Genomic DNA, 27,768 nt, shown 5'->3' with positions numbered 1-27,768 from the left:
GAAAATCAGATCGTCAGATGATAATATTATCGACGATAATTTTATCAATTAACAACCTTGATAAATTGACACACGAAAAAAAATCGCAAAAACCATTTATTTTTTTATTTTTTATAAATATGTTTCAGTGGACCACAAGTGCCAACTTCTAAGTTAAACGTTTAGACAAGTTATGATTTTTTTTAATAATGATTTTTAGAAAGTTTGGAAACAAATTCCATGTAAAATTCCAAATTAGTTTAAGATGTAATATATGGGAAATATACCCTTTCTAACCAAACACCCATCTTCCTCATATGGAGAGTTTGATGCTCGAGTAAAGCTCCAAAAGCACTACTTAGGCTATAAACTTACCAGCAACAGCATCGCCTCAAGTAAGCACGCAAATTTATGCCATTTACTGGCCAAAAAGGTCAAATTGAATGCACTTTTCATTTTGCTGACACACACATCCAAACGCAAGATGAGAGCTCAACTGTTTAACGAAAGTCGCCATCAATATCTTTCACTAACGTTCGCAAAGCGATTAAGATTTGAAATTGCTTCCAACTACCGGCAACATGTTCTTTTGAGCATTAGTTAGTCACTCACTTGAAAAATAATCCCGAAACATGTAAATAGTAAGCAAGCGCCATCAGAAAAAAACAAACGCGTCAAGTCTTTTGACGTTTGACTTTTGACGACCCATTCCAATCGAAGGCTGAAGAAAACCGACCGAGAAGCGAAGGCAAATAAAGAACAAAGGGTGGCTACCAACACCACCAGCAGCGCCTGTTGGAGTGAGCCAGTGATGCCAGGAAACTTTCTCTATAAATGCTACTTTTCGCGAGTGTTCGCTTCAAATTTCATCACAATTGGCAGCACTAAGCATACCCAAAAAAGCGCTGGAATAAAAAAGAACGTAGCTGAAAATAGAAAAAAAGGGCGTGACCCAATGCATTCTCGTCTGATTAGAATACATTTGGGAAATATTTTTTTTAAATGCTTGTTAAAGGAATAGAATAACTTTTGGTAAAAGTAAAAATGAACAGAAATACTCACAAAAAGTTGCAGGATTGCGAGAAAAGAGTTCTTCTACTTGCTATCCATTCGGTCCTTTATTTTCAATCGATGATGTTTTGGAAAATATTGATCCAATTTTTAATGTTAAATTTCTAAACCTTTTGAAAAAACTATTATCATTTTAAACAAACTTGTGCTTAAAAATAGCTTAAATCGAATTATTTAAACCTTTTGAAATAAAAGTTGTGCTTTTAAATATCTCAAAATATTGTCTTCAAAGGGTTGAGAAGACTTCACACGAGTTCTACTTTCTATATTGCTAAAATTAAAAATTGGATCAATAGCTTCAAAGGTATCATCGCATGGAAAGACATTCGTACAATCATAATTCCAAGCTTCAATATTACTATTCCCAGAAAAATTTAAAATAAACTTCGTAATCGATCACGGTTGTAAAGTGTTAACAAAAACAAAAAGTAAACTTCCTTCCTTACCTTCCCGAGCAGATCGATGAACGCGTCGCTCCAGTGCCGCGGAAAGTGGGGCTGGGTATTCAGGACGTTCTTCACCTCGACGAGCGGCGTCGACGAGTGCACCACGAACGGGCGCTGGCCGGAACGCATCTCGTACGCCACCACGCCCAGCGACCACCAGTCCACCGGGTAACTGTATCCGGCTGAAAAAAAAAGATAGAAAACACGATTTAGTATGCGGGTAGGTACTACTGCAGGACGATGGGGACGTGGGACGTCGAGCACAGAGTTTTCCCGGTACATTGCGTCAGTTTTGTTTGACCCCCCGGGGACATATCATGTCATGGGGAGAAATGCTATGAACGGGAACACGCCGGACAATGCCGGACCCGCTGACGGATGATTTACAAAAAAAGGATCAGCTGTTGTAAGCTTCAATTTGTCAAAAAAGGGAAATGTGCTGAAAAATCTGTAGTTCCGCTGACTGGATGTTTTTATCTGGACCCGGTTTGATTGATAATGTTTATATTTTAGCCTGTAGAAAGCACGTCTGACGAGTACAAAAGATCCCGAGCAGACAGAAATAACTTGGAAATAAAATTTTTTTATATTTGGAAATACCAGGTCAATAACTTTTGATGTAATGTATAACGAAATTTGTTATTCGTCGTTAGGATTTTTCTGTTTTTCGATTGTTATTTTTATAAAAAAAACTAATAACATTTTTAGTTATACTTCGAACAAATCTTTGTTATTATTTTTTGTTATTTTAACAACTCATCCGATCATCCCAATAACAGTTGGCGGTATTCTTCCATAACAAAAAATGTTATTCCCAAGTTGTTTTGGCTTTCAACCAATATCAGATCAATAACAAATTTTGTAATGATAACATAAACTGTTTTTAAACTCTTATGCAAAAATTGATTTTTCAAGAAGATTCCATAACACTTTCTGTTATTTTAACAGTTTTTGTTATTGAAATGGCATGCATTTTGTTATTACCGTCTGCCCGGGATGGTTGATGTTTTTGTAATGTTCAATTGAATCCCTATGACACAATCATTAGTGCAGATTACAATATAGTTATATTTTTGGCTTTTATTACAGAGACTCAACACTTTCGTGCATTTGTCTGTTGCAAATTACATTATCAATAGCTGGTTTATCATCTATATTTTTTGATTCAATTGTTTCCATTAGTTTTTCAATGCACTCTTTACAATGTTACGGACTGATCAATTAAAATGGGTATTAGGGTTGCTCAAAAAGTAGAACAGCCATTTTTAGATCACAATGAGGGCTCAAAACAATCTTATAGAATTTGATGGCGATCTGAACAGGCTTTCCGCAAAGCACTTTTTGTAAAAACAAAAAGCACAATTTTGTATAGAAATTTGAACTTATGGAAAAAACTACTTTTATTGTTTTTTTTTTAATTTGGTAAAACATTCATTTTTTTTTCATTGCTCAGGGTGTTGAGCACTGGTTGAAAAAACAAGCCATGATATTAACATTTGAATGAAAAAAGGAGTTTAAAATGCATTTTACAACTGCCTATTGGTTTTGCAAACATAAGTTTCAAAATATCCAAATACTGAATCGATGTTTTTTCATCTAAAACAAAATCTTTTTGCGTTGCTGTACATTGGAATTCTACAAAAATTGAAAATATTTTGCTAAATATGACTTGAAACGAAGGAAAATGCACTTAAAAAATATTATTTCGAAAAGCGAAAATAAGAAAACTTCCAAAAAAATTCCGAAATTTGTTGATTTGACTGCTTGTAGCTCTTATTAAAGTTACATTTTGTGAAAAATTAATGATCCAAGTAGACCACATTTCAATTGAACATATCTTGAAGATGGGGTCGATTTTCAACGTAGAAAAATTAAACTTTCATTATTTGTTTTGACAATAAAACAACTCATGAATTTAAATAAGCCACTTCGCATTATTTCACCGTTCGTACAAATCTTCATACAATGCTGGCAGGTTTGTTTAAACATCATTATAAATATTTGATTTTCTGTATCTTAAGAACTAGTATTCTAATTTATTTGGGGTTTTCGGAAAAGTTGTAAAAGCTTATGATGAGAGAATTTAGGACAAAATATTTACAAGACTTGTTTTGTTGTTTCCGTCTAGGATCTTTTTTTTATTTATCAATAAGGCCAAAGCTAATATTTTTCAACGTTTTTGTCCTTCGGCTCTGGCTGGGGTCGGGGGCAAAAAATTAAAATAAAAAAATATTGATATTGAAATAACAAGTCATAGTTTCAGTATTTGCATGGAAAAAGTGTTTTAAAATTCATTTTACACTACTTCAGTTGTTTTGCAATCATTAATTTTCAAAAAATGAAAGTTTTGACAAAAACAAAAGTTTAAGCGAAAAAAACTTAAACATCGAAAATTTTCAAAAATTCAAAAGATTTTTAATTCTACTCAAACATGCAAAATGTGATTTTTAACGCAGGGAAACGCATTTTAAATTAATTCCAGCTGATTGCATTTGAATCGCCATTAAAATGTTGATTTTTTTTTGAAAAATATTTTTCTCCCCTTGATTTTTCGGGCCAACTTTGAAGGGGGGAGACAAAAACTTACAATTAAATTTGTGCCAGCTTAAGGCTGTTGCAATTATTTTCCCCCTGTTGAAGACGATAAATGTTTTTGTGCTGAAATTAAATGTTGTTAGTTAAAATTTTGTGTTAGACATTAAGAACACCAATTAACACTTACCTGTACAAAACACAAAATATCTGTAAACAAAAATCATAAAACTTACCCACTAAACGCACTCCAAAAAACTGTTATACACAAAGTGACAGACACAAAACACACACGACACACAACACACACCTGACTTTGTACATAGACACACATGCAATAAACATTCACGAACAGCAAGTCACCGCGTTTGGTTCGGACTAAAACACAAAACAAGAAGTTACACGTTTTTCGACAAAATCCGAACAATTTTCACTAACAAGAACGACAAAAGTACGCGCGCGGACAAGTGAGAGGTGTTTTCGTGCAAGGAAAGGATCAAGGAAGGCGGAATTGGAGTGGAAAAGGTGCACACACGGAAGGAGGAAAATTTGGAAAAGGTGCACACAAGGAAGAGGAAGGAAGCAAGGAAAAGGTTTTGGAAAAGGTGACACAAAGATCTGGACCATTTGCTGAACATTAATTTGGTCCTTCGAAGACCGGATTCCAAAGAATCCGAAGTGCCGGTGTGGAAAATTAGATTCCAGATCAAAAGTGTCGTGGGCAAATGGTCGACGTGACCATTTTGTTCTAAAAGTGGAGTTGTTTCCGGCGTTCAACCACAAGTGTGCACGAACACTACGCAGTGCAAGAACACTTCCACCACCAAAAAGTGCATCGTGTACGAGTGTTAGTGCATTCAAAAACACTTTTGCCATCTCACTTGTGCTTTGTTTACAAGTTGCACTTGCGAGAATCGAGGCACGGTGGGCTCAAAAGAAGAAATTGGTGGACAAAATTTTAAAAAAAAATTGTGGTTGGAACTTTATGATTTGGAAAAGAGTGTGAGCCGGAAACAATTCAATTGGCTGTACAAGAACCGGAAGTGACGTGAAAGTGCAAAAAGTGAAAAATGGCCGATGAGCTGAAAAAGAAGCTGGCAATGGTCAGCGACTCGCTGGGGCTGCTAGAGAAGTACAAGGAGGACTACACAACGAATCCTAAGCTAGCAGATCAGGTGGGTGCGTGGGCGAAACAACTGGAGGCGATGTACGACAGGTTCTACGGTTTCTCTGCCAAGCTGGAGATGCTGTCAACCGATGCAGAAGTGGACAAGCTCAAGGAGGATAGGCTGGCGTTTGACGCTCGCTACTACACGATGCTGGCCTTTTGCTTGAATAAGTCGACGCCCTCTGGAGCTGCGCCCAGTTTGCCTGCGTCTTCGGCTTCTTCTTCCTCCCAAACGCTGAGGACGAAGCTTCCTGAGTTGATTCTTCCAAAGTTCAACGGCGAACTCAAGCATTGGTGCGAGTTTCGCGACGCATTCAAGTCGGCGATCGGCTCCCGTGACGATATCAGTGGAGTAGACAAGGTGCGGTACCTGAAGGGGCTCATGGAAGGCGAAGCCAAGCTGTACCTGAACAACGTCGAGATTAGTGAGCAGGGCTACAAGGATGCGATGCGCAAACTCTACCTGCGCTACGAAAACAATCGTCAACTCATCAAGTGCCACATCGAAACCCTCTTCGACACGCCTGCAATGTCACGGGAATCGGCGGACGAGCTGTTGCTGCTCATCGATCGATTCGAGCAGCAGCTTTCGGTTCTCAAATCTTTAGGTGAACCAGCCGACAAGTGGAGCTCTCTGCTGGTTTACCAGTTGTCCATCCGCCTCGACCAGCGCACACTTCGGGAGTGGGAGAGCTACTGCACAAAGCTCGACTCCGAGAACGTTGCATCCGTACTGGGAGGAATCGTCAAGCCCGCTGAGAATTCCGATGAGAAGACGGTCACGCCGTCGTACGTCACGATGATCAACTACCTGCAGAACTACGCCCGTGTCCTGACCGCAGCTCCAGCTACGTCGCCACCCCCACCTTCGCTGTCTCGCTCCAAGCCCAAACCATCGAAGTCGGTGGCCTACACAGCAACTGCAGCAGCGAAACCTGAAAGCAGTTCAACTACAGCAGCATCCAGCAGCGGAAAGACAAGCAAGCCGTGCGTCAAGTGCGGACAAGAGCATCACCTGTACCACTGCCCAGGATTCCACCAGCTCAACGTAAGCCAACGATTTGAACTGGTGAGACAAAAACGCCTTTGCATGAACTGCCTTCGTAGCACCGCGCACCTCGCTCGCGACTGTCCTGGTTCAACCTGTCGAACCTGTTCCAAGAAGCACCATACACTCCTCCACACAAATGCTTCCAGTGCTGCGTCTCATTCCCAGACCATTCCCCCTCCATCGCAATCCACCTCGCAAGCTTCTGCCCAGCAAACAAACCCCTCAACTTCTGCGAGTGTTCAGAGCACTTCTGGAACGCCACAGTACGCTCTAGTCTCTCACGATAGAGCTGCTGTTCTGGAAACCGTCTTTCTACCCACCGCGCTCGTGAACATTCGAGATTGCAGAGGTCGCACCCAAGTCGCTCGTTGTCTGCTGGATTGTGCATCGCAACGCAACTTCATCACAGAAGCCCTTTGCCAAAAGCTGCAACTGCCACGTGTCCGCCTCCCGGACGCGATCTCCATCTGCGGAATCGGGAACTCGTCTGCTTCTGTGAAGCACAAGACCTCGGTCGCTGTCCATTCTCGAGTCTCCTCCTTCGCGCTGAACAGCTCAATGCTGGTTCTGCCGACGATCACCGTGAAGCTACCACAGTCAACGGTGGATGTTGGACAATGGGCGATCCCGCAGCACGTCGAGCTGGCTGATCCAAATTTTGCTGTTCCTGGGTCAATCGACATGATCCTGGGCGCGTCGCATTTCTTCCGAATTCTCCGCAACGGACGAGTCAAGCTCGGAGAAAACCTGCCACTTCTACAGAACACCAAGTTCGGCTGGGTCATTTCTGGAGATTGTCTGCGCGAAGGTCACGACCACGTAAATCCACGAGACTGTCAGTTCAGCAACCCGTGCACGATCGAGGAACTGGTCAGCCGTTTCTGGGAGCTCGAGGAGGTTCAAGACAACAAAGGCTGGTCACCGTCGGAACGCTACTGTGAGGATCACTTCCTCCAGCACACAACCAGGGATCCCGACGGCCGCTACGTAGTGAAGCTTCCCAAGCGCGAAGAAATGGTGCCGCTTTTGAAAGACAACCGGTTCAACGCAACTCGCCGCTTCTACTCTCTGGAGCATTCTCTCGAACGAGATCCGGAGAAGAAGGCGCAGTATCACCGATTCATCGCCGAGTACCTGCAGCTCGGCCACATGCGGGAGGTCGCACCAGAAGAGGTCGACGCTCAGCCGCAGTATTTCCTTCCGCACCACGCTGTCATGAAGCCAGACAGTACCACCACGAAACTTCGCACTGTTTTCGACGCATCGTGCCGCTCAAAGTCGGGTCTCTCGCTAAACGATGTCTTACTTCCTGGTCCCACCATCCAGGACACCCTGGTCAAGATTGTGATGCGCTTCAGATTCCACCAGTTTGTCGTTTGCGCGGACATCGAGAAGATGTTCCGGCAAATCTTGGTCCACCCGTCGGATCAACCCCTCCAACGCATCCTGTGGCGCGACGATCCTGCTTTGCCGCTCAAGGAACTCCAGCTGTTGACGGTCACCTACGGCACAAACAGCGCGCCGTTCCTGTCGACCAGGGTACTTCAGCAGCTCGCTGACGATGAAGAACACCAGTTCCCTCTTGCCGCCCAAGCTTTACGCCGTGACTTCTACGTCGACAACCTCCTCAGTGGTTCCGATGACGAAAGCGCTCTCACCGCATCCTGCAAGCAGCTCGTTGAGATGCTCGCTTCCGCAGGACTTCCCCTCCGACAATGGTCCTCGAACAGCCAAGCTGTGCTCGCTGCGATCCCACCGGAACTCCACGAGAAAAGCGCAATCCGAGATCTGGACCATGAGGCGTCGGTAACCACCCTCGGCCTTCGATGGGAACCCAACACCGACTTCTTGCTCTTCAAACCACCACACTGGAAGGAGTCACCAGTTCTCACGAAGCGAGTGATAGCGTCGCAAGTCAGCAGCATGTTCGACCCGCTCGGATTTGTGTGTCCGACAATCACGAAAGCGAAAATCAAGTTGCAAGCACTCTGGAGGATGCAGATCGACTGGGACGCGCCAGTCCCTGAAGCGGTCGTGCGAGATTGGATGGAGTTCAAGCAAAGGTTGACCGGTTTCGATCGGCTTCGCATTCCTCGTCACGTCATCCGTCCCGGCTCCAAGCGCCTAGAACTACACGGGTTCTGCGACGCGTCGGAGAACGCGTTCGGTGCCTGCATTTACCTCCGTTCCATCTCCGAGGACAAGAAGTGCACCGTTCGTCTTCTTACCGCCAAGTCCAAAGTTGCCCCCATCAACATCAACACGATCCCACGTCTAGAACTCTGCGGCGCCCGCCTGCTTGCAAAGCTGCTGTGCCAAGTTCTGGAAAGTTACGCAATCGACGCACCTGTCTACCTCTGGACAGACTCGACCATCGTCCTGAACTGGATCTCTGGATCGCCGGTGATGTGGGGAACCTTTGTAGCCAACAGGGTCGCTGAAATCCAAGAACGCACTGCTCTCGCCACCTGGAATCACGTTCCGTCTGGAGACAACCCCGCGGACTTGGTTTCGCGAGGAATGGACCTTGACGAACTGATGGAAAGCGCACTGTGGTGGCACGGACCGCAGTGGCTTGGAATCGACCAGCATCCCTGGCCGCAAATCTACGTTCCCAACGCGAATGTGGAAGAAGAAAGACGGCGAGTCGTCTCTCTACCGGCTGTTGAAGACCAGCAGGATATCATCAACCGGTACTCAAATCTGCGTCACTTGATCAGAATCGGAGCTCTGCTTCGGCGGTTCTGCGAGAACTGCCTGCGTCACAAGAACGGTCAACTCAAGCTGGTTGGTCCACTCACCCTCGATGAACTCGATCGCACACAACTGGACTTCATCCGTCGAGTTCAGCAGCAGTATTTTGAAGAAGACTTCCGCTTACTCAGCACAACGGGAAGAGCTCACCGGAAGTCGAAGCTGCGTTTCCTTCATCCGCAGCTCGTCAATGGCATTATTCGGGTTGGCGGCCGGCTTCACAATGCGAGGATCCCGGTTGATGTCAAGCATTCGATCGTTCTACCAGCCAAACACCGCTTGACCGAGATGATCGCCAGAAGAGAACACCTACGGACACTTCACGCTGGTCCTGGGCTGCTGTTGTCCACCCTCCGACAGCGATTCTGGCCTCTTGGCGGCCGGAACCTAGTGCGAAGCATCGTCCACCGGTGCATGACATGCGCCCGAGCAAAACCAAGTACGCTGCAGCAGCTGATGGGCAACCTACCAAGCGTTCGGGTCAACCAGGCACACCCTTTCGAGAACGTCGGAGTGGATCTAGCTGGTCCGATCTACATCTGTTCCTCACTACGAAACCATCGGAACCCGATCATCAAGGCGTACATCGTGGTGTACGTTTGTTTGGCAACAAAAGCGGTCCATCTGGATCTCGTCACGGACCTCACAACAGATGCCTTCATCGCCTGTCTGCGTCGATTCTGTGGACGGAGAGGACTTCCCGCGAACGTCTACTGCGACAACGGGACGAACTTCGTCGGGGCGCACAAAGAACTGGAGGATCTGCGGAAGCTGTTTTTGACGCAGCGACACCAAGATGCAGTTGCACGAGACTGTGCGGACAGCGGAATCCACTTTCACTTTATCCCACCTCGTTCGCCAACCTTCGGTGGAATCTGGGAAGCTTGCGTCAAGTCCGTCAAGCATCTGCTGCGAAGAGTCGTCGGCGATGCCCACCTCCTCGAGTCCGAGATGCAGACTGTGCTCATCCAAATTGAAGGTCAACTGAACTCACGTCCAATCGTTCCGTTGCCTGCAAGCCCGTCTGACGAAATGGCCCTTACACCAGGGCACTTCCTGGTCGGACGACCGCTCAACGCGATTCCCGATCCAGATCAACAAGCTATCCCTGAAAACCGCCTGTCTCGCTGGAGAAGAGTACAACAACTAGCACAACACTTCTGGTCGCGCTGGCACAAAGAGTATCTGGCGACTCTTCAGAATCGCTATCGCTGGAACACGGAACTGGACAATCTCGCAGTCGGTTCTGTTGTCGCGCTGATGGACGAGCGATACCCACCGCAGAAATGGCTCCTGGGACGTGTTCTCGACGTACACCCGGGTGCAGATGGCCTTGTACGGGTGGCCACGGTCAAGACGAGCACCGGGACGACTCAACGCGCCATCAACAAACTCTGCCTGCTTCCGGTGGAGATTGATCCAGCCAGCATAGCAACGCAACAACAATCGCCGGTCGAGAGGTCTCCTGGCCCTAGCTCGGGGAACAGAGCAGCCGGTTCGGACGCCGGTGCTTACTCTAGTTAGAGTCGCCAGTCGAGGGGGACCTCCTGGCCCACGCTCGGGGGAATCGAGCAGTTCCTGGTTCAACTGTAAAGAGGAACAAAGCCTCGCCGTGTGGGTTCTAGGACCCCGCGGCTGGGACTTGGCCCAAGGCAAGTACCCTTTGTTCCTTCTTAAACAGATATTCAGCCGTTCATCCTTCTAGCGTCGCACCACACCTCCCGAAGGATGACACGCACCAAACACCAACCAGGACTGCCGATCAACCCCCAGCTGTTCGAGGAGCATCTCTAATTCGACGAAAAGCCTCGTCACGTGGGTCTGGGAGACAAACCGGACCCCGTGGCTGAGACTTAACTAGAGTTAAGTACTCGCATCCGTTCCCGCAGATTCCTGCGCTCATTTCTTTTCGTTCCAGCTCGCACCAGGACACCAGCATTCGTCGGTCTCTGGCAACGAAGATGCTCCTGTTGAACGCTCACGTCTGCACAATCCTGCCCGATGATCACCACCAACGTTCACCTGAACAACATTTCATTGGCGGCCGGGATGTTGAAGACGATAAATGTTTTTGTGCTGAAATTAAATGTTGTTAGTTAAAATTTTGTGTTAGTACTTATCTTAGACATTAAGAACACCAATTAACACTTACCTGTACAAAACACAAAATATCTGTAAACAAAAATCATAAAACTTACCCACTAAACGCACTCCAAAAAACTGTTATACACAAAGTGACAGACACAAAACACACACGACACACAACACACACCTGACTTTGTACATAGACACACATGCAATAAACATTCACGAACAGCAAGTCACCACGTTTGGTTCGGACTAAAACACAAAACAAGAAGTTACACGTTTTTCGACAAAATCCGAACAATTTTCACTAACAAGAACGACAAAAGTACGCGCGCGGACAAGTGAGAGGTGTTTTCGTGCAAGGAAAGGATCAAGGAAGGCGGAATTGGAGTGGAAAAGGTGCACACACGGAAGGAGGAAAATTTGGAAAAGGTGCACACAAGGAAGAGGAAGGAAGCAAGGAAAAGGTTTTGGAAAAGGTGACACAAAGATCTGGACCATTTGCTGAACACCCCCCTTTCATAATTGGTCCTAAAAATTAGAGATTTTTTTTCGAAATACTACAAAATTATAACAAAATTTTGATTGCAATCAGCTGAAACAATTTAAAATCATTTTTGACATGCTTAAGTTTGTTGAAAAATATTGTGATTTTTTGTGAAATTTCGATGTACAGCACCGCTAAAAAGTAAAAATTCTGGCCTATATTTTCAATTTATATGTTTTTTTTACCCTCCCCTCCCTCCTCGATCTCTAGAGCCAGAGCCAGGGCCAGAGCTGGGGGACGAAATCTTTTTAAAATATTAGCACCGGCCTAATTCAGTGTTTAGTGATGAAATTGAAAAAAAAAATATTTGGATGTTCCCTTCAATGTTGTGTACTTGGTTGATGAAAATTTTTAGCTTAAAACTATTTTTGAGCCACTTTAAAAATAAATGTTTTTTCGACTACTTTTCCAGGGTGCGGGGCAGAATGGGCAACCTTAGAAAACAAGCCATTTTGTCTTATACAACGTTGAAGGGAGATAAGAAAGGACTTTAGGGACCTTTCTAACATAGTTTCTATGAAGTTAGACCACTTTTATGAAAATAGTCACTTACCAAAACAAACATTTTTGAAAATAGTTTTAGCATGTTGAAATAATACACTATTTTTACAAATGAGCATCAAAACAACTAAAATATCAACTAATGTTGCATTAAACGTGATTTGTGAACCTACCAGGAGCGACATAATCCATTTAACCAAAATTTCATAACTTTTGATTGTTTTTATAAGGCAGGAATAGGGTGGTCCATTCTGCCCCCCAGTGGATTTTAATTTAACACTTTCACCACCATGCCTGTAAATTGATTTTAGGTTCCGTTGTTGTTTGATTACCTTCGTAATAGCTTCTCATAACATTATAAACATTGAACAAACTTTTTCAAACAATCTAACTTTTCAGAAAGCTTATTTAAGAACCTCGAAATAAACAACATTTTGCGTGGTTTGTCAATCAATTAACATTTTTGCTGATAATTCGAAAAATACAATGAATTCAAACGCCGTTTTCGGTGTGGTGATGTTATTTGACGTCCTTCATAGGACTCTTGCCTTACAGTTGATCTAAACCCATTCTAAAGCCCAAAACCAAGGGTGGCCCATTCTGCCCCCAGCCCCTATCAAACTTAACGGAATTTCTTCCATTTCATCCCATTTAACCATCTACAACTATACCCCGCGTCTAAGCAGGCGTCGAACATTCTACAAAAAAAAAAAAAAACATTTTCCAACCAATGTCTGATCTTTAAAAAGCATTGGATAGAACAACTTTTAAAATTCAAGAAAATTTTAAGGTTGAAAGTTTGGCTTGTTTTATTTGACTCTACCGATGTTTTTTAAATGTATTTTTTTGTGGGGTCAACTGTGCGTTTCACTAGCATTTTTTATATTTCTTGTCAAAGTAAGTATGCATATGCAGTAATTTGTTTATTGTCCGAGATTATGCCTCTACGCATTTGTCTACAATTGAAATGATAATGGTATCATTGTACAGTAGAAAACGTAAAAAACAAGCAGAACATTGAAAAAGTGAAAAAGTTGAATAAATAAGGAGCTGTAGAATAAGCCAAATACTATCAGAAACAAACATAATATGTATAATTTGTATATTATGCAAGATAAATGCAAATTAAAATAATAAAACTGAATCAAGAAAAATACGAAACAAGAGAAATAAAGTTATTCGTAGAACAAGTGTGTCTCCAATAGAGTGTAACAAAAATGACTTTTTGGCGGGCATTCAAGGGTTTGCTCCGGTGGGCATACTAAGCTCAAATCCAAAATATGAGCTTGATTGGACGTAACAGGAGCTGGCGCTTTGCATTTGAATTTGAACTGGGAATTAACCCGTAAAAACAAAAAATGTCAAAAATGACACTTTTTGAGGCATTTTGACCACTAAAACGTTTATTTTCAACATCATTGGCATGTAGGCCAGATCCTTGCGCATCTTTTGGTACATATAACCAGGGTTGCGAATGAGCGAGCGCTCACGGAAGGAGTGCTCGCTCCAGCTGGAGCGTGAGTTTTTATCAGGTAGCTCGTGCTCGCTCACGCTCACCGGAGCGTTTTGCGCTCACGTGAGCTGGTGAGCCAAAGTAGGTAGTTGTTTTTCCCTGTTGAAGCATCTGCCTGCTTGAAACGAAGTTTCTAGAACTATCTCAGCACAGGCAGCAAAAACAAACAAGAAAGTAGTCAAACAAACAAAAGTAAGCAATGAAATGGATTAAGTCGGAGAACCGAATTATATGTTCTATTTTAAATTAAAAATTAGCCAAGGGGCAGAATGATTCACTCTTGAGTGAGCTAACAAAGAGCTAACTCATTCTTAATGTAAACATTCATTGACGTGAAAAGATGCACTGATATGTACAAAAAAATTAATTAATTGACAAATTATGTTTATTTTAAGTTTTTTGAATCCGACCTCAAGCGGTTTTAAAAACACAAAAAAAAGTAAAAAAATAAAATTTGTGTTAAAACCAGCAGTAAGCATTATTAAAGTTGTAATAATCCCTCATATTCGGAACATTTTAGAGAATGTCCATATTCAAAAAATCATTTATTGAATCTGTAATTGAATATTTTCAGAGGCTTGGTAGCGGAAGTGTTAAATATAATTTACTTGAGAGAAGAGCCTCCCTTTATGTGGTAAAACAAAACAATGACAATTTATATTATTTAATTCAAATGGGTTATTTCAAACATTAGCAATTTTTAAGTTTTTTTTGTAAAAAAGGAACTGTTTCAACAATTTTACCCTATTTTCTAGAATGAGAAAGAGAAAGATTAACTTTATAAAAAATGATCAGCCGTTTCCAAGCACTGAACGATTTATTAAACGGAATGACGTTTTTTAATTGTTGCTCATTCTGACCCGCACGCTGGAAAGGTAGTCAACAAACTGTTTAGGGCCATAAAACAGTTTAATGTTATATTTTAATCAACCAAGCACATAACATTGAATCAAACTTACCACAGCATAAATCTTCTTGAATTAATTCATTGTTTTGTTAGTTTTTATAAGGTTTTCAGTCATTTTTGTTTACGCGCTCATACCTTTCCCCTGGCAATTGTCTCTGCTTGCCTTAACTATTATTTAGGTAAGGCCGATTAATTCGAAAATATTTACATTTTCAACTCTGACTGTAGGTCTCCAATATGATTTGACCCTTGCGAATCCAATTTACTATTCAAAAACATAGTTAATTAAAATAAGCTATTCCAATTAATATATAAAAAAAGTTCCTAAGTGATGTTTCCCCTGACATGCTGCGCCTTAAGCAAAAAAATAAACTAGTATTGAAAAACAAAAACTTTCTCAAAAACGAAAAACGATTCAATTCGCGATGCTTCCAAAGTGAGCGCTCCGTGAGCGAAAAATGAGCGCGAGCGCGAGCGTGGGGCAAACGCGAGCTGAAAAAATCGGAGCAAACGTGAGCGCGGGCAAACGTGAGCTAGCTCATGAGTGTGAGCGCTCACGAGCGTGTGAGCGCGTGAGGATCGCAACACTGCATATAACATTGAAATTTGGAGCACCTTAGAGCTCGGTACAGACCTTCAAAGTTTGTATTTTTTTTTTCGAAAAATTGACCCCAGCAAAATCAAATGGCGTCCAGGGCGTCGCAAGGCGCGACGTACAGTATGTAAAAAAAGTATTTACACCCCTTGGGCACTATGCACATTTTGTGATGAAACATGTAAACAATTTAAAGTTTGACAGAAACCTAGTACTACGTTTTGTTCAGAAACTCATGTCGAACATTTTGCTACAAAAAGATCTTGAAAAGATGTTTTCTATAAAAGGCATATAACAAATACTATTACAGAAATCAAAAAATGTGCAAAAAAAGTTTGTACACCTTTCAAAAACTTAACATAAATAATGTAATTTGTTGACAAATCACCATAAATCCTTGACTGATTAAAAAAATAATTTGGATTGAATACAAAGTTTACTAATTACTTAGTATAAAAGTTTATATAACTGTGGACATTCTATATAAAACTTATCTGAACTTAATTTTGTAAACTTTCAATTAAACTAAACATTCTGGAGTGGGTGTAACACCGTTTTGGGGGTCTTTGTATTGAAAGAATAAATTTTTCGTTGGAATTTCGTACCAACCCGGAATTACGTCGTCGGAAAATCCGCCGGCATCCGAACCGGTCCACGATTTACAAGTCCACGATCTTACACGATTTACATTTATTTAAATTGAAAGTTTGCAAAATTAAGTTTAGATAAGTTTTATGTAGAATTTCCATAATTATATAAACTTTTATTCTAAGTAGTTAGTTAACTTTATATTTATGATGATTTGTCAACAAATAACTTTATACTGTATACTTTTTTTGCCGGGGCCGATTTTTCGAAAAAATGCCAAACTTTGAAGGTCTGTACCGAGCTCTTAGGTGCTCCAAATTTGATATTAAACATTTTTAACCCTTCAAGATGATAGGTCGGACTTCTGAGAGCATCTATAAATTACGCAATTAATAAATAGAAGTTTATTTACAGCCAAAAATAAATTAATTGCATTATGTTTCCCTAGAAGATCAAAATTAATAATTCATTTTGTGATTTACAAAAAGTACCGAAAAACCATTTCATCGGGGGATGCTGATAGATTTTAAGTCGGAAGAATTGTATTACTTCACATATTCTACATGAATTGACATGATATTGAAAAAGAGGGGATATGTAAATTATTTTAACATCGCTCGTCAAAATCAAAACCATCTAATAAAAATCACGTCCAACACCAATCATTACCACATGATTGCACTGATTTCAGCTGACTGGTTACAATCCGGTCGCTAACTAAATCAACTCAAAACACTCACATCATCTGGCACATGATAGCAAAAACAATTTCCATCAATGTCCCACACAAAAAAAAGAGTCGAAAAAATAACCACTCGAGGTCGTCCTCGCACGTGCGATCGAATTTAACTCTGCGGGAAATTTTCACCAACCAACAATTGTGTGGAGTGGGTGGAAGAACCCAATGTTGGCAACAAAAAGTTGGCAACAAAAAGTTGGCAGCAACTTTAATTTAGTTATCCGACACTTTTTTTTCGCTGGAATAAAAACGAGAGCTGGCAGTCAAAACTAGAGTTGACTGAAAAAAAAAACGTAAAGCTTTTCCAGCAACATGTGAGAGTGTCGATTTGCTCTCACCGAGCAGAAGCTGTACAAAAATTTGGTCTGCCTGCACAGCTGAAACTTTTTTTTGTTTGTTTGCGATTTCAGTTTCAGCCTGTTGTGAAAGAGCATCAGTCGCTACACTTAGGCGCATAAAAATTTTCAGATTTAAATTTCGTTGAATTTTATTTTTTTCCATAAGTTTTAATTTTTTTTTGCGTAAAAATTGATTTCGAAATTTTCAAAAACTGAAATTATTTTTTTTAAGTTGCAACTGACTATCTGTGTGTGGATAGATATGTTTCAAAGTTTTCCAATCCGTGAAAGCCGCCGTCCAGAGCAGTCAGGGCTTACACACTACAGTCGGATTAGTAAACATAACAAGCTACATGTAACACAAAAAAAACATAGCACAGCAACCAGCTGGGCATGAGCCGGGACAGAGAGCACCAGGGAAAACTATCCAAACATACTGGCACAGTGTGGACTTTCAATCAGGATGGTAGGATTATAGGATGACTTAGAATTTTTAACTCGTTTTATTCACATTTTCCGCTTTTCTCTTAACAATTGGATTTATGAAACTATTTGGCTTGTTTAGAAAAATAAACAAGTTTTCTTTTTTAATATATACATTTTAAGTTGATTGATCACCCTAGTCCGCAACAGATTATTTTTTTTAGCAATATATTGTTCCAACAAAAAAGATTAGCAAACGCTGAAAGCTCTGTCGCAGCTGGTTACTAGCAGCAAAAATGAAATCCCCTAAAATCCCACACAACAAGCTTTCACAGGTGACTGCATCAGTCACATCGAATGTCAATCCGTTTTTCGAGAATTTTCATTTGCAGGAATAATTCAAAATGCTGTTTTTAAATATTTCATCGGACAGTAAAATAAACACAACCAAACTCATGAATGCATTTCCAATAAATCAAAATCAATTTTCCGCACCACTGAGAAACTATTCTCGATAAATATTTTTCTTTTATTTCATGCAATATTGCTTCCTGCGTGTTTTGTTGCTCCCCCCTCCATTTTCTGGCAAAATACGTGTCTGCATAGCAGGAAGAGGGTACTGAAACCATCACAATGACTGCTTGTATTCCATAACCTTTTAGTTTAAGAGCGAGTCCACGAGCAAAGCATACCCATCTCGCATCGACCTCACCAATCTGCCTGAAATTTTCAGGGGTTGTATGTACATATGAAACTAGCATCTGGCCAAAATATGAGCACTCTAGGTCAACGGGAAGTGGGGCAAATCGGGACACAAAGTTTGAAGGTTCAAAAACGTCAAAAATCTTAAAAAGGCTGTAACTCAGGCAAAATTCAATTTAATTTCAAAATTCAAAATGCATCTGAAAGGGCTTAAAAAATGCAACAAAATGCAGGGAGAAGCATCCCAATTGGTTAAATCTAAAAGGAGTTATTGGCATTTTAGTGAAAAAATAGCATAATTTTCAAACTCAAATAAAAAAGTGTTCCATCCAGATATCAACTCGGTTCGAACTGCAGCTTGTAGGGGACATCTAAGACTACCATCTGAGACTGAGACCGCTTTGGGTAAGGCAGTTTAACATATTAAATAGACACTTTTACTTTTAGTGATTTTTTTGGTTGTACATTTTTGCTCGGGGGACCCCTTAGATCAAATTTTCCGGTGATAATTTTATCATATTCGTGTTCCTGAGACAATTTCACAATAGAAACATGCATAAAAATGTTTATTTTCATTCATTTTAACCCTTTAAAAAATGAAAGTTAAAAAAAATTAAGAAGCTACTTTTTTTCTGGTGTCATCTAGTATCCTTGGAAACGAACTTGATTTTTAATAAATGTGAATCGAAGATTTTTTTAACTTTCATTTTTAAAAGGGTTAAAATGAATGATAATAAACATTTTTATGCATGTTTCTATTGTGAAATTGTCTCAGGAACACGAATATGATAACATTATCACCGGAAAATTTGATCTAAGGGGTCCCCCGAGCAAAAATGTACAACCAAAAAATTCACTAAAAGTAAAAGTGTCTATTTAATATGTTAAACTGCCTTACCCAAAGCGGTCTCAGTCTCAGATGGTAGTCTCAGATGTCCCCTACAAGCTGCAGTTCGAACCGAGTTGATATCTGGATGGAACACTTTTTTATTTGAGTTTGAAAATTATGCTATTTTTTCACTAAAATGCCAATAACTCCTTTTAGATTTAACCAATTGGGATGCTTCTCCCTGCATTTTGTTGCATTTTTTAAGCCCTTTCAGATGCATTTTGAATTTTGAAATTAAATTGAATTTTGCCTGAGTTATAGCCTTTTTAAGATTTTTGACGTTTTTGAACCTTCAAACTTTGTGTCCCGATTTGCCCCACTTCCCGTTGACCTAGAGTGCTCATATTTTGGCCAGATGCTAGTTTCATATGTACAAACAACCCCTAAAAATTTCAGGCAGATTGGTGAGGTCCAAACGACGTCCCATACAAAGGGGTATGCCCTGTTCGTGGACTCGCTCTTAAATTTTGCAAACAGCCTTAAGTCACAGTAGCGTGATATATTTGCTCTCTTTTTGAATAAAATAATGACGAAATTTTAGAACCATTAAAATAAAAAATGAGTAAGTAATTTGAGCTACTCTATAAAGTCGAACCATTATATACGATATCGTTTGTTTTAATAGAAGGCCTTCACGTGACACTGCAAATGAACTATGACACCAGTTGTTAAAAATTCATTTGACAGTGCTGCCAATTTCACGAAAAAAAATGCAATTTAATAGTACTTTACAGAATTAAGTTAATAAAAACAGTTTTTTTAAACCTGTAGATGTCATGACCAAGTCTGACTATTTCTGAAAATATGTCTTTCACAATTCCATTGCACAGTGACCCTAAATTCTGTAAAGTACTATTAAATTGCAATTTTTTTCGTGAAATTGACAACACTGTCAAATGATTTTTTAACATTTGCTGCCATAGCTCGTTTGCAGTATCACGTGAAGGTCTTCTATTGAGCAATTCCAGCTCAAATCAGGAATGTTTCTGGTACTTTTGTACCCGACCCTCTCCGATATCAATGAAACTTTGTAGACATGTTGTCCTAGACCTACATAAGCCATTTTTGTGTATATGGAGCCAACAGTACTCGAAAACAACATTTGAGAAGGGCGTAAGGTATTTAAATATTTTTGTATTTTGCAATTTAAAAATTACTGTATCTCGAAGCCGTTGCATCTAGAGCGTCCAATTTCCCGTCCCGGGAAAAAAATTCCCGGGAATTCCCGGGATTTCCCGGAAAAAAATATTTCCCGTTTCCCGGGAAATTTGTGATTTTCCCGGGAATTCCCGAAATACAAGCGGAAGTATACATTTTCCTACCTTTTTGGCATCAATGTTTTGAAATTATACAAAAAAAATATGAGAGAATTTAATTCATTTCAATCTTCATATTCATGTTGAACTAATCAGCTTTTCTGTAAATTTTATGTCAAGGATTAATTCAGATAATATTTGTTTATTATTTAGGAATATTATTTGCTCATATGTTGGGCAACAAAAATTACGCTATTATGGATTGAATATAAACTATTTTATTTTCGACAACCTATTTTAACGATTTTTTTTGTTATATCATTCATATATATTCACATCTTCCGGCCAGTATTAAAATTGAGTTTTTTTTTGACATTTTTGTTTATTGGTTGGAAATTGAATTGATATAATTAAATTATTCAAAAAGAGTTGTTCGATAAGAATTTGTTTAAAAGTATTCGAGAAATTACTGTTTGCTATAAATTTATAAAGCACGTGAGCTACCAAGGGCATTAGTGGGTTAAATATAAATAAAATATCGTTTTATTTCAACCACTTTTACACTATGAAAATTATTTTAATCTAATTAATAAATTAGGCCATATAACCATATAACTTAAATTATACCATAATTGAAACTGTTCGGACCCGTGAATTGGCCTACTTCGAACCGCGCTCACCTGAGTTTTATTCCAGTTCGTTGGACGTCTAAATTTCTACGTTGTGTTTTCGTCGTGTGTTGTGTGTTTGTGCGTTGTGTCGTCCTCTGTGTGTTCTGTCCCTTTCTGTACCAAAACTCCTTCCTTCCGATCCTGTTCCCGTCCCGCTTCCTTCCTTCTTTCTTTTCAGGTTCCACAGGTAAGTATTTTCAAGCGGTTCCAGCAGCGGCAGCAGTAACTTTCTTCCACAGCAGGCGCAACTACGATGGCGGACAACTTCTTCTTTGCAGGCAAAAACTCCTGAAACGGCGCGCGAGAACGGCGGAATGGACCAGGTTGCACACCAGTCAAACGGGTAGGTAGCACAGGTAAATTTCTTCTTCCACAGGTACACAGAAACGACTTTACTTCGTAATAAACTACAAATTTTATTCAGACCGAGACTTTATTTCTCTAAGTCTAAAACGTAAACAAAGTTCCTCTCAAGGAAAAGCAACGCGATCCGACCGCGACGACGATTTATTTCGACTGGTATTTGGCCCAGGCAGTGTGAAGAGGAATGCAGAAAACCATGCAGAAGTGCGCGTGATCGGGACGATCAAGACTACCACTACCACCACCCTGCCGTGTATATACGCAAATTATAGCAAGAGAATTTATGCTACACGGCAGGGTGGCGAGTCAATTTTACTCTTCAACCGAACATGCCGGCCACCTTAAATTCCCTAAGAATTTAAACTTGGAAACTAAACCTACTTAAAACTAGCACTTTAAAAATTCATTTTTTTTTTCTTCTTGACGCCTTCTTCACCAACTCCGTTGCGCCGTAGGGTTGACGGTTGACGGCGATCTTCCTCCTACGCTGCGCCTTGTGTCGGTTGAGGGTTGAAGGCGCTCGTGAGCTGCACCGCCGAGTCCTTCTCGAATGGCAGCAAACATACCCGTGCGGACTGCCGCTTGTAGACCGCACCGTTCGGCAAACGCAGCTTCACGACGCGGACGACGCCGTCGGGGCCTGGGTAGACCTCAACGATCCGCGCGAGGGGCCACTCGATAGCCGCCTTGTTGTCCTCCTTGAGGATCACCATCTGTCCAGCCTTCAGCTGGGTCGCTTGCGGGAATTTCTGGTTCTGGTTGTGGAGCTGCGAGATGTACTCCCGCCTCCACCGCTTCCAGTGTTGCTGCACCAGCTGTTGCAGTTGCTGGTAGTGTTGCAGCCGGTTCGTGGGAACGTCCGTGTAGTCCGGATCCGGAATCGCTAGCAGCGACGATCCGGCGAGAAAATGCCCGGGCGTGAGCACGTCCAGTTCGTCCGGGTCCTCCGACAACGGGGTTAACGGGCGCGAATTCATGGCCGCTTCGATCTGGGTGAGGACGGTCGCCATGTCCTCGAAGGAAAGTTGTCGTTGACCCAGCACACGGACGAGCGACGTCTTGGCCGACTTCACGGCCGCCTCCCATAGGCCGCCGAAGTTCGGCGCTCTCGGCGGGATGAACTTCCACTCGATCCCACGGCGCGACGCTTCGCTGGTGATCTCCGTGATCACCTTGGTGTCTCGAAGCAGCTCGTACAGCTCGCGCAGGTGATTGCTTGCTCCCTGGAAGTTGAGACCGTTGTCCGAGTGGATCTCGCACGGTAAACCTCGGCGAGAAACAAAACGACGCAGGGCAGCAAGAAACGCAGCGGTGGTCAAGTCCCCCACCAGCTCTAGGTGGACCGCTTTCGTGCTGAAGCACACGAAGACCGCGATGTACGCCTTCTGCGCAGCTGCTCGACGGTGTACGGGCTTCAGGTAGACAGGGCCACAATAGTCTACGCCGGTGACGGTAAATGCGCGAGAGGGGGTTGTTCGAGGTTTTGGGAGTTGACCAGGGGGTTGCTTTATAGGGACAGGGTTGGTACGGAAACAGCGCACACAGTTGCGAAAAGTGTAAGTTGCCAATTGTTTGCCGTTCAATGGCCAAAATTCGTGCCGAATTTGAGCGAGCGTCATACGGGGGCCAGAGTGGAGCGAAGTTTCGTGGTACGCGACCGCCATTTGTCGCGTGAAAACGTTGCTGCTGGGAAGGATCATGGGGTGTCGGGTAGAGTACGCTTCGCCTGCGAGTCCAAGCCGGCCACCAACGCGCAGAATGCCCTGCTGGTCGAGAAACGGGTTGAGCAGCTTCAGCGACGAGTGAGCCGGAACGAGTCGATGGTTTGCGAGCGCCTTGATCTCCGCGGCGAAGGGTTCCTGCTGCACGCCGCGCACGAGAGCGAACTTTGCCTCCTTCAAATCTCCAACGGTGAGAAATGGGGTTCTAGGGGGCTGCTTGCGACGCTGACATCTCCGGACAAACCTCACGCAGTACGCCGTAATCCTCAGCAGCTTCCAGTAACTGCCGTAGCGATCGATGAGCGGGTGAGGTTCCGGGGAAGCAGACACGATCAGCACGTTCTTCTTCTTCTCCAGCAACTCTTCAGCAGGCTCGTCGACCTCCAAATGCTTCACTCTGCTCCAGTACTCCTCGAAAGACTCCAACCACTTCGGACCGTAGAACCACAGCCGCAATCCAACGAGATCTTTCGGCATGACTCCACGGGAAACGAGATCCGCTGGGTTTTCAGTCCCCTTGACGTGGTTCCAGCGATGCCCTTTCGTCAACTCCTGGATGTGCGAGACTCGGTTCGCAACGAACGTGGGCCACACGTACGACGGTGACCTCAGCCACGCCAGCACGACTGTCGAGTCCGACCAGAACCAACTCTCCGTGCCCTCCATCTTGAGGGCTTGCACGACCTTCCGGTACAGCCTTGCTGCCATCAAAGCTGCACACAGCTCTAACCTCGCCAGGGTGACCTTTTTCAACCCTGCGGGGCGCGACTTGGCCGCCAACAGCGAAATTTTGACCAGCCCCGACTGGCTGATCGATCGAGCGTAGATGCACGCTCCGTAAGCCGCTTCGGACGCATCCGCGAACACGTGAAACTCGACATGGACCGGATTTTCCACGAAAGCGCACCTGTCGACCGAAATCTTCGACAACTCCGGCAACTGCTGGTAGAACTCAGTCCACCTCCCGGCCAAATCCGGTCTCAATGGGTCGTCCCAGCCTTGAGTCGCGACCCACAGCAGCTGCATTCGAATCTTGGCCCACGAAATGACCGGAGCAGTGATCCCAGTTGGATCCCAAAGTTGGGCAATGACCGAATAGACCTTCCGTCTGGTCCATTGCCCATTCACGGACAAACCCGTGACATCGATGCCGAGAACGTCTGGCCCTGGCTGCCAGTTTATTCCCAGCGTCTTCACCTGCTCCTGGTCGAAACTGAGCGTGGTCTGCGTACCCAAATCGTCCGCAGCCAGCCCTGCCAACGCCCCTGTGGCGTTTGACACCCACTTGCGCAGCCTAAATCCACCCTTCGGCAACAGCTGCTCCAGCTCCTGCCGCAACAACAGCGCTTCTTCTTCGGAGTCCGCTCCGCCGATGAAATCGTCCACGTAGAAGTCACGCAACAGTGCTTCCTTCGCACGTGAATACACCTCTCCTTCGTCCTGCGCCAGCTGCTGCATACAGCGCGTGGCAAGGTATGACGATGGGGCCAACCCAAACGTCACCCGTAGCATCTCGTACGTCCTTATTGGCTCCGACGGCGAAGGCCTCCACAGAATCCGCTGCAGAGGGGTATCGTCCGGATGGACCTTAACCTGCAGGTACATCTTCTCGATGTCCGCAACCAGGGCTACCTGCTTCTTCCGAAAGCGCAACACCAAATCGAACAACGGGTCCTGGAGAACCGGACCAACCATCAGCGCCTCGTTCAGCGAGAAATTCGACGTCGTCTTGGCAGAACCATCGAACACGGGCCGGATCTTCGTCGTCGTGCTGGACTCCTTGAAGACCGGATGGTGAGGCAGGTAGCATTCAAGCCGCTTGTCGCCCTTCAGCTCCTCCTCCGAAACAACCTTCATGTGGTCCTGATCCAAGTACGCCTGAATCGCCTCGTTGTACCGCTTTCGCAAGCTTTCGTCCTTGCCCAGCCTCCGCTCCAACTGCATCAGCCGCCGCACCGCCATATTTCGCGATTCGCCGACCATCTTCTCGAAACCCATGCGCTTCGGAAGTCGCACCACGTATCGACCCGTGACGTCGCGTGAAAACGTGGCCTGAAAATGCTCCTCACAGTCCTGTTCCTCTTGCGACCGCTTCGGTGCCTCCTGCAGCTCCTCAATCGTCCAAAAACGCTCGATCTTCTCCTCCAGGGTCGCATTGACGGAGACGTGACAGCTCGGGACGGGGTTTAGACTCCCCAGATCGGTCTTTCCCGCAGCTATCCAACCGAAGACCGTGTTCACGAACAGCGGAAGACCTTCTCCCGGCCGCTGGATCTGCACCCGGCCACCATTCAGCAACAGGAACTCGTAGAAGAACTCCAGCCCTAGCAGCAAATCGATTGGAGCCCGCTTGTGGAATCCGGGATCCGCCAACACCATGTCAGAGGGCAAGTTCCACTGGTCGATCGGAATTGTGGCAGACGGCTGGTCCTCCGTCACCTTCTTCAGCACCAGACACTCCATCGGGACCGTATAGTTGGTGACACGCGAGGAGACAATCGCCGACACCGAGCTATCAACCTGCATACGGGAACTTCCGACGCCGGAGATCGGCACGCTCACCTTCTTCCGCGGCAATCTCAAGATCTGACACAGTCGCTCACTGATCAGATTCGCCTGCGACCCGCTATCGAGCAACGCTCTTGCGGTGTGCAACCGGCCATGGCAATCCTTCACCGCCACGAGCACCGTCGACAGGAACACGTGGACCTTCCGCGACTCCGCTGCCACATTTGCAGCGTAAATTGTGGCCACCGAACTCGTCACCGCTTGCGGTTGAGCTGCCGGCGCCGTCGAGGAACGCGAACCACCCTCTTGTGAATCTCCCGTTACCGCAGCGTTCGGAGTGGAACCGGAACCAGGTCTACCAACAGGATGCAGCAATGTGTTGTGCTTCTCGCTGCAACTGGAGCAGCGACTTCTGACAATGCAGTCCCTCACGAAATGGCCACCCCACAGACAATTTCTGCAGAGCCTCTTCGACAACACCAGCCTGTTACGACCATCCAGTGACAACTTCTTGAAGTCCGAACAGCTCGAAAGCGAGTGTGGGCCGCTACACATCCTGCACTTCGGAGAGGAAGAGTCGGAAGCGGCGTTCACTGTCAGCTTCGGGAAAGATTTCTTGGGCTGGGCTGCTGGAACCGAAGACACGGAGGGAGAACCACGCTGACTGCCCAACAGCTGATCAACTGCGACCGCATCCAAGACCTTCGTCCGCTCCTCCAGGAACGCTATCACGTCGGTGAACTGTGGGTCCTCCTTCTTGGCTGCCAACGCCTCCCATTCCTTCTGCGTCACGTCATCCAGCTTCGACACCAACAACTGCGTCAGCATCACGCCCCAGCCACCGGTCACTTCGCCCAACTGATCCAGAATCTGCGTACAGCGACTAAAATGATCCACCACGTCGTGGATGCTACTCGACGACACCCCTTTCACTCGCGGAAACTGAAGCAACCCGTTGACATAACGCTTCTTCTGGAGATACTTGTTAGCATGTCGCTTGACCAACAAGTCCCAGACCACCTGGTAGCTCTTCGCGCTAAACTCACTCGAGTTGATCATCTTTCTAGCCTCACCGATAAGACAGTCTCGCAAGTAGTGGAACTTCTGAATCGCGGTCAAATCGACGTTTTCGTGGATGAGGGACTTGAAAGTGTCGTGGAAAGGCAACCACTCATCGTACTCCCCACTAAACTTCGGCAAAGTGATCTTCGGCAACTGTATGCCGGCACGCGCAACGCATGCGCTAGACCCAGACGCAACCCCAGAAGGCAACCTCGACTTCAACCCTGCCCTTACCTTGTGGTACAACCCCTCGAACTGCTCTCGGACTCGCTCATGTTCCTCCTCCATGGCTGTGGCATCATCCTCTTCCTTGAGGTCCTCCTCCTCGATGGTCTCGATCTCAAGCTGGAGCGCCTCGAACTCCGCCCAGGCCTGGTTGACCGCATCGAGCCGCGACTGCACCTGATCGGCGTGCTTTTCCAGCACAAAGTTCTGCAGGAACTTGTCGGCGCGGTTGAGAGACGCAAGGATGATGTTGCGAATCTTCAGCTTGTACGACACCTTCTTCGGCATGGTGACGCAGGGCAACTGAACTGCAAAAGAGAGCGAAGCGAAGCACCACACAAACAATCGCTAGGGAGTTGGACAGAGGCTCACCTGTGAGCCTATTAAACAAGGCCTTGTATGTTTAACGCCCAACAGGATACTCTCCAAAACTCTCCGCCGGCCAATGTACAGCCGCAGCGATGACGTCGCCGAAACACAGCGAAAATCCCTCGAGAGCAGCGCGTCGTCCACCGAGAAAAGCAAAATATTGCAAACACCGTCGAGCAACGAAAATTCCAGCCGAGTACTCACCCTGTGAGCCTGGCTGTACAGGCCTTGCAAAGATCCGTAACTAAATACGCGCCCCCGGTAACATACAACACCCGTAGCACGGGTAAACAATGGCCAAACAATGGCCAGCAGCACGGCACAAGTACCTTCCGTACTCAAATCGTCGCCGAAATAACCAGCGGTCGGTCCAAACAGCTCGTGATCGTCCAGCAAATTGTCCAACAGAACCTCAGCAGCAGCAGAAGTCACGAAAAGCAGCACCGAGAAAGTTGAAAACAGCGCAATGAGGACACCAGTTACGGAAAAAAATGGGGACAAGTGTACTCACCGTGTGAGCCTGTCCACCAGGCCGTGCACGTATTAATGGATGTCCTCTTCACCCGCGCGGGGTCGCTGAACTTTCCTCTCAGGTCGATGAACTCTGCTACTGCTAAGCGCCAAACCAAAACAATCGCGATGGCCGCGAACTTTCTCCGCAGCAGCGATGGCGAACTCGTTCAGCGCGCAGATGATCGCGATGGCGTTCGATGGGCCACCCGAGGTACTAATCCTGGTCACGGCACCAATGTTCGGACCCGT

General features: G+C 44.5%; 1 protein-coding gene across 1 annotated transcript in view; it reads right to left on the bottom strand.

Annotated features, from left to right (window-relative positions):
- Positions 1–27,768, bottom strand: part of LOC120413316 (serine/threonine-protein kinase 32A-like) — a 360,996-nt gene that overhangs the window by 12,797 nt on the left and 320,431 nt on the right. The window contains exon 9 of the mRNA XM_039574084.2: positions 1,497–1,678. Coding sequence (XP_039430018.1) covers positions 1,497–1,678 — 182 coding nt within the window. The remainder of the gene's footprint in view (positions 1–1,496; positions 1,679–27,768) is intronic.

Source organism: Culex pipiens, chromosome 1 (genome assembly GCF_016801865.2).
Source record: "Culex pipiens pallens isolate TS chromosome 1, TS_CPP_V2, whole genome shotgun sequence".
NCBI classification, from domain to species: Eukaryota; Metazoa; Arthropoda; class Insecta; order Diptera; family Culicidae; genus Culex; species Culex pipiens.
This window is presented reverse-complemented; position numbering and strand designations above follow the sequence as displayed.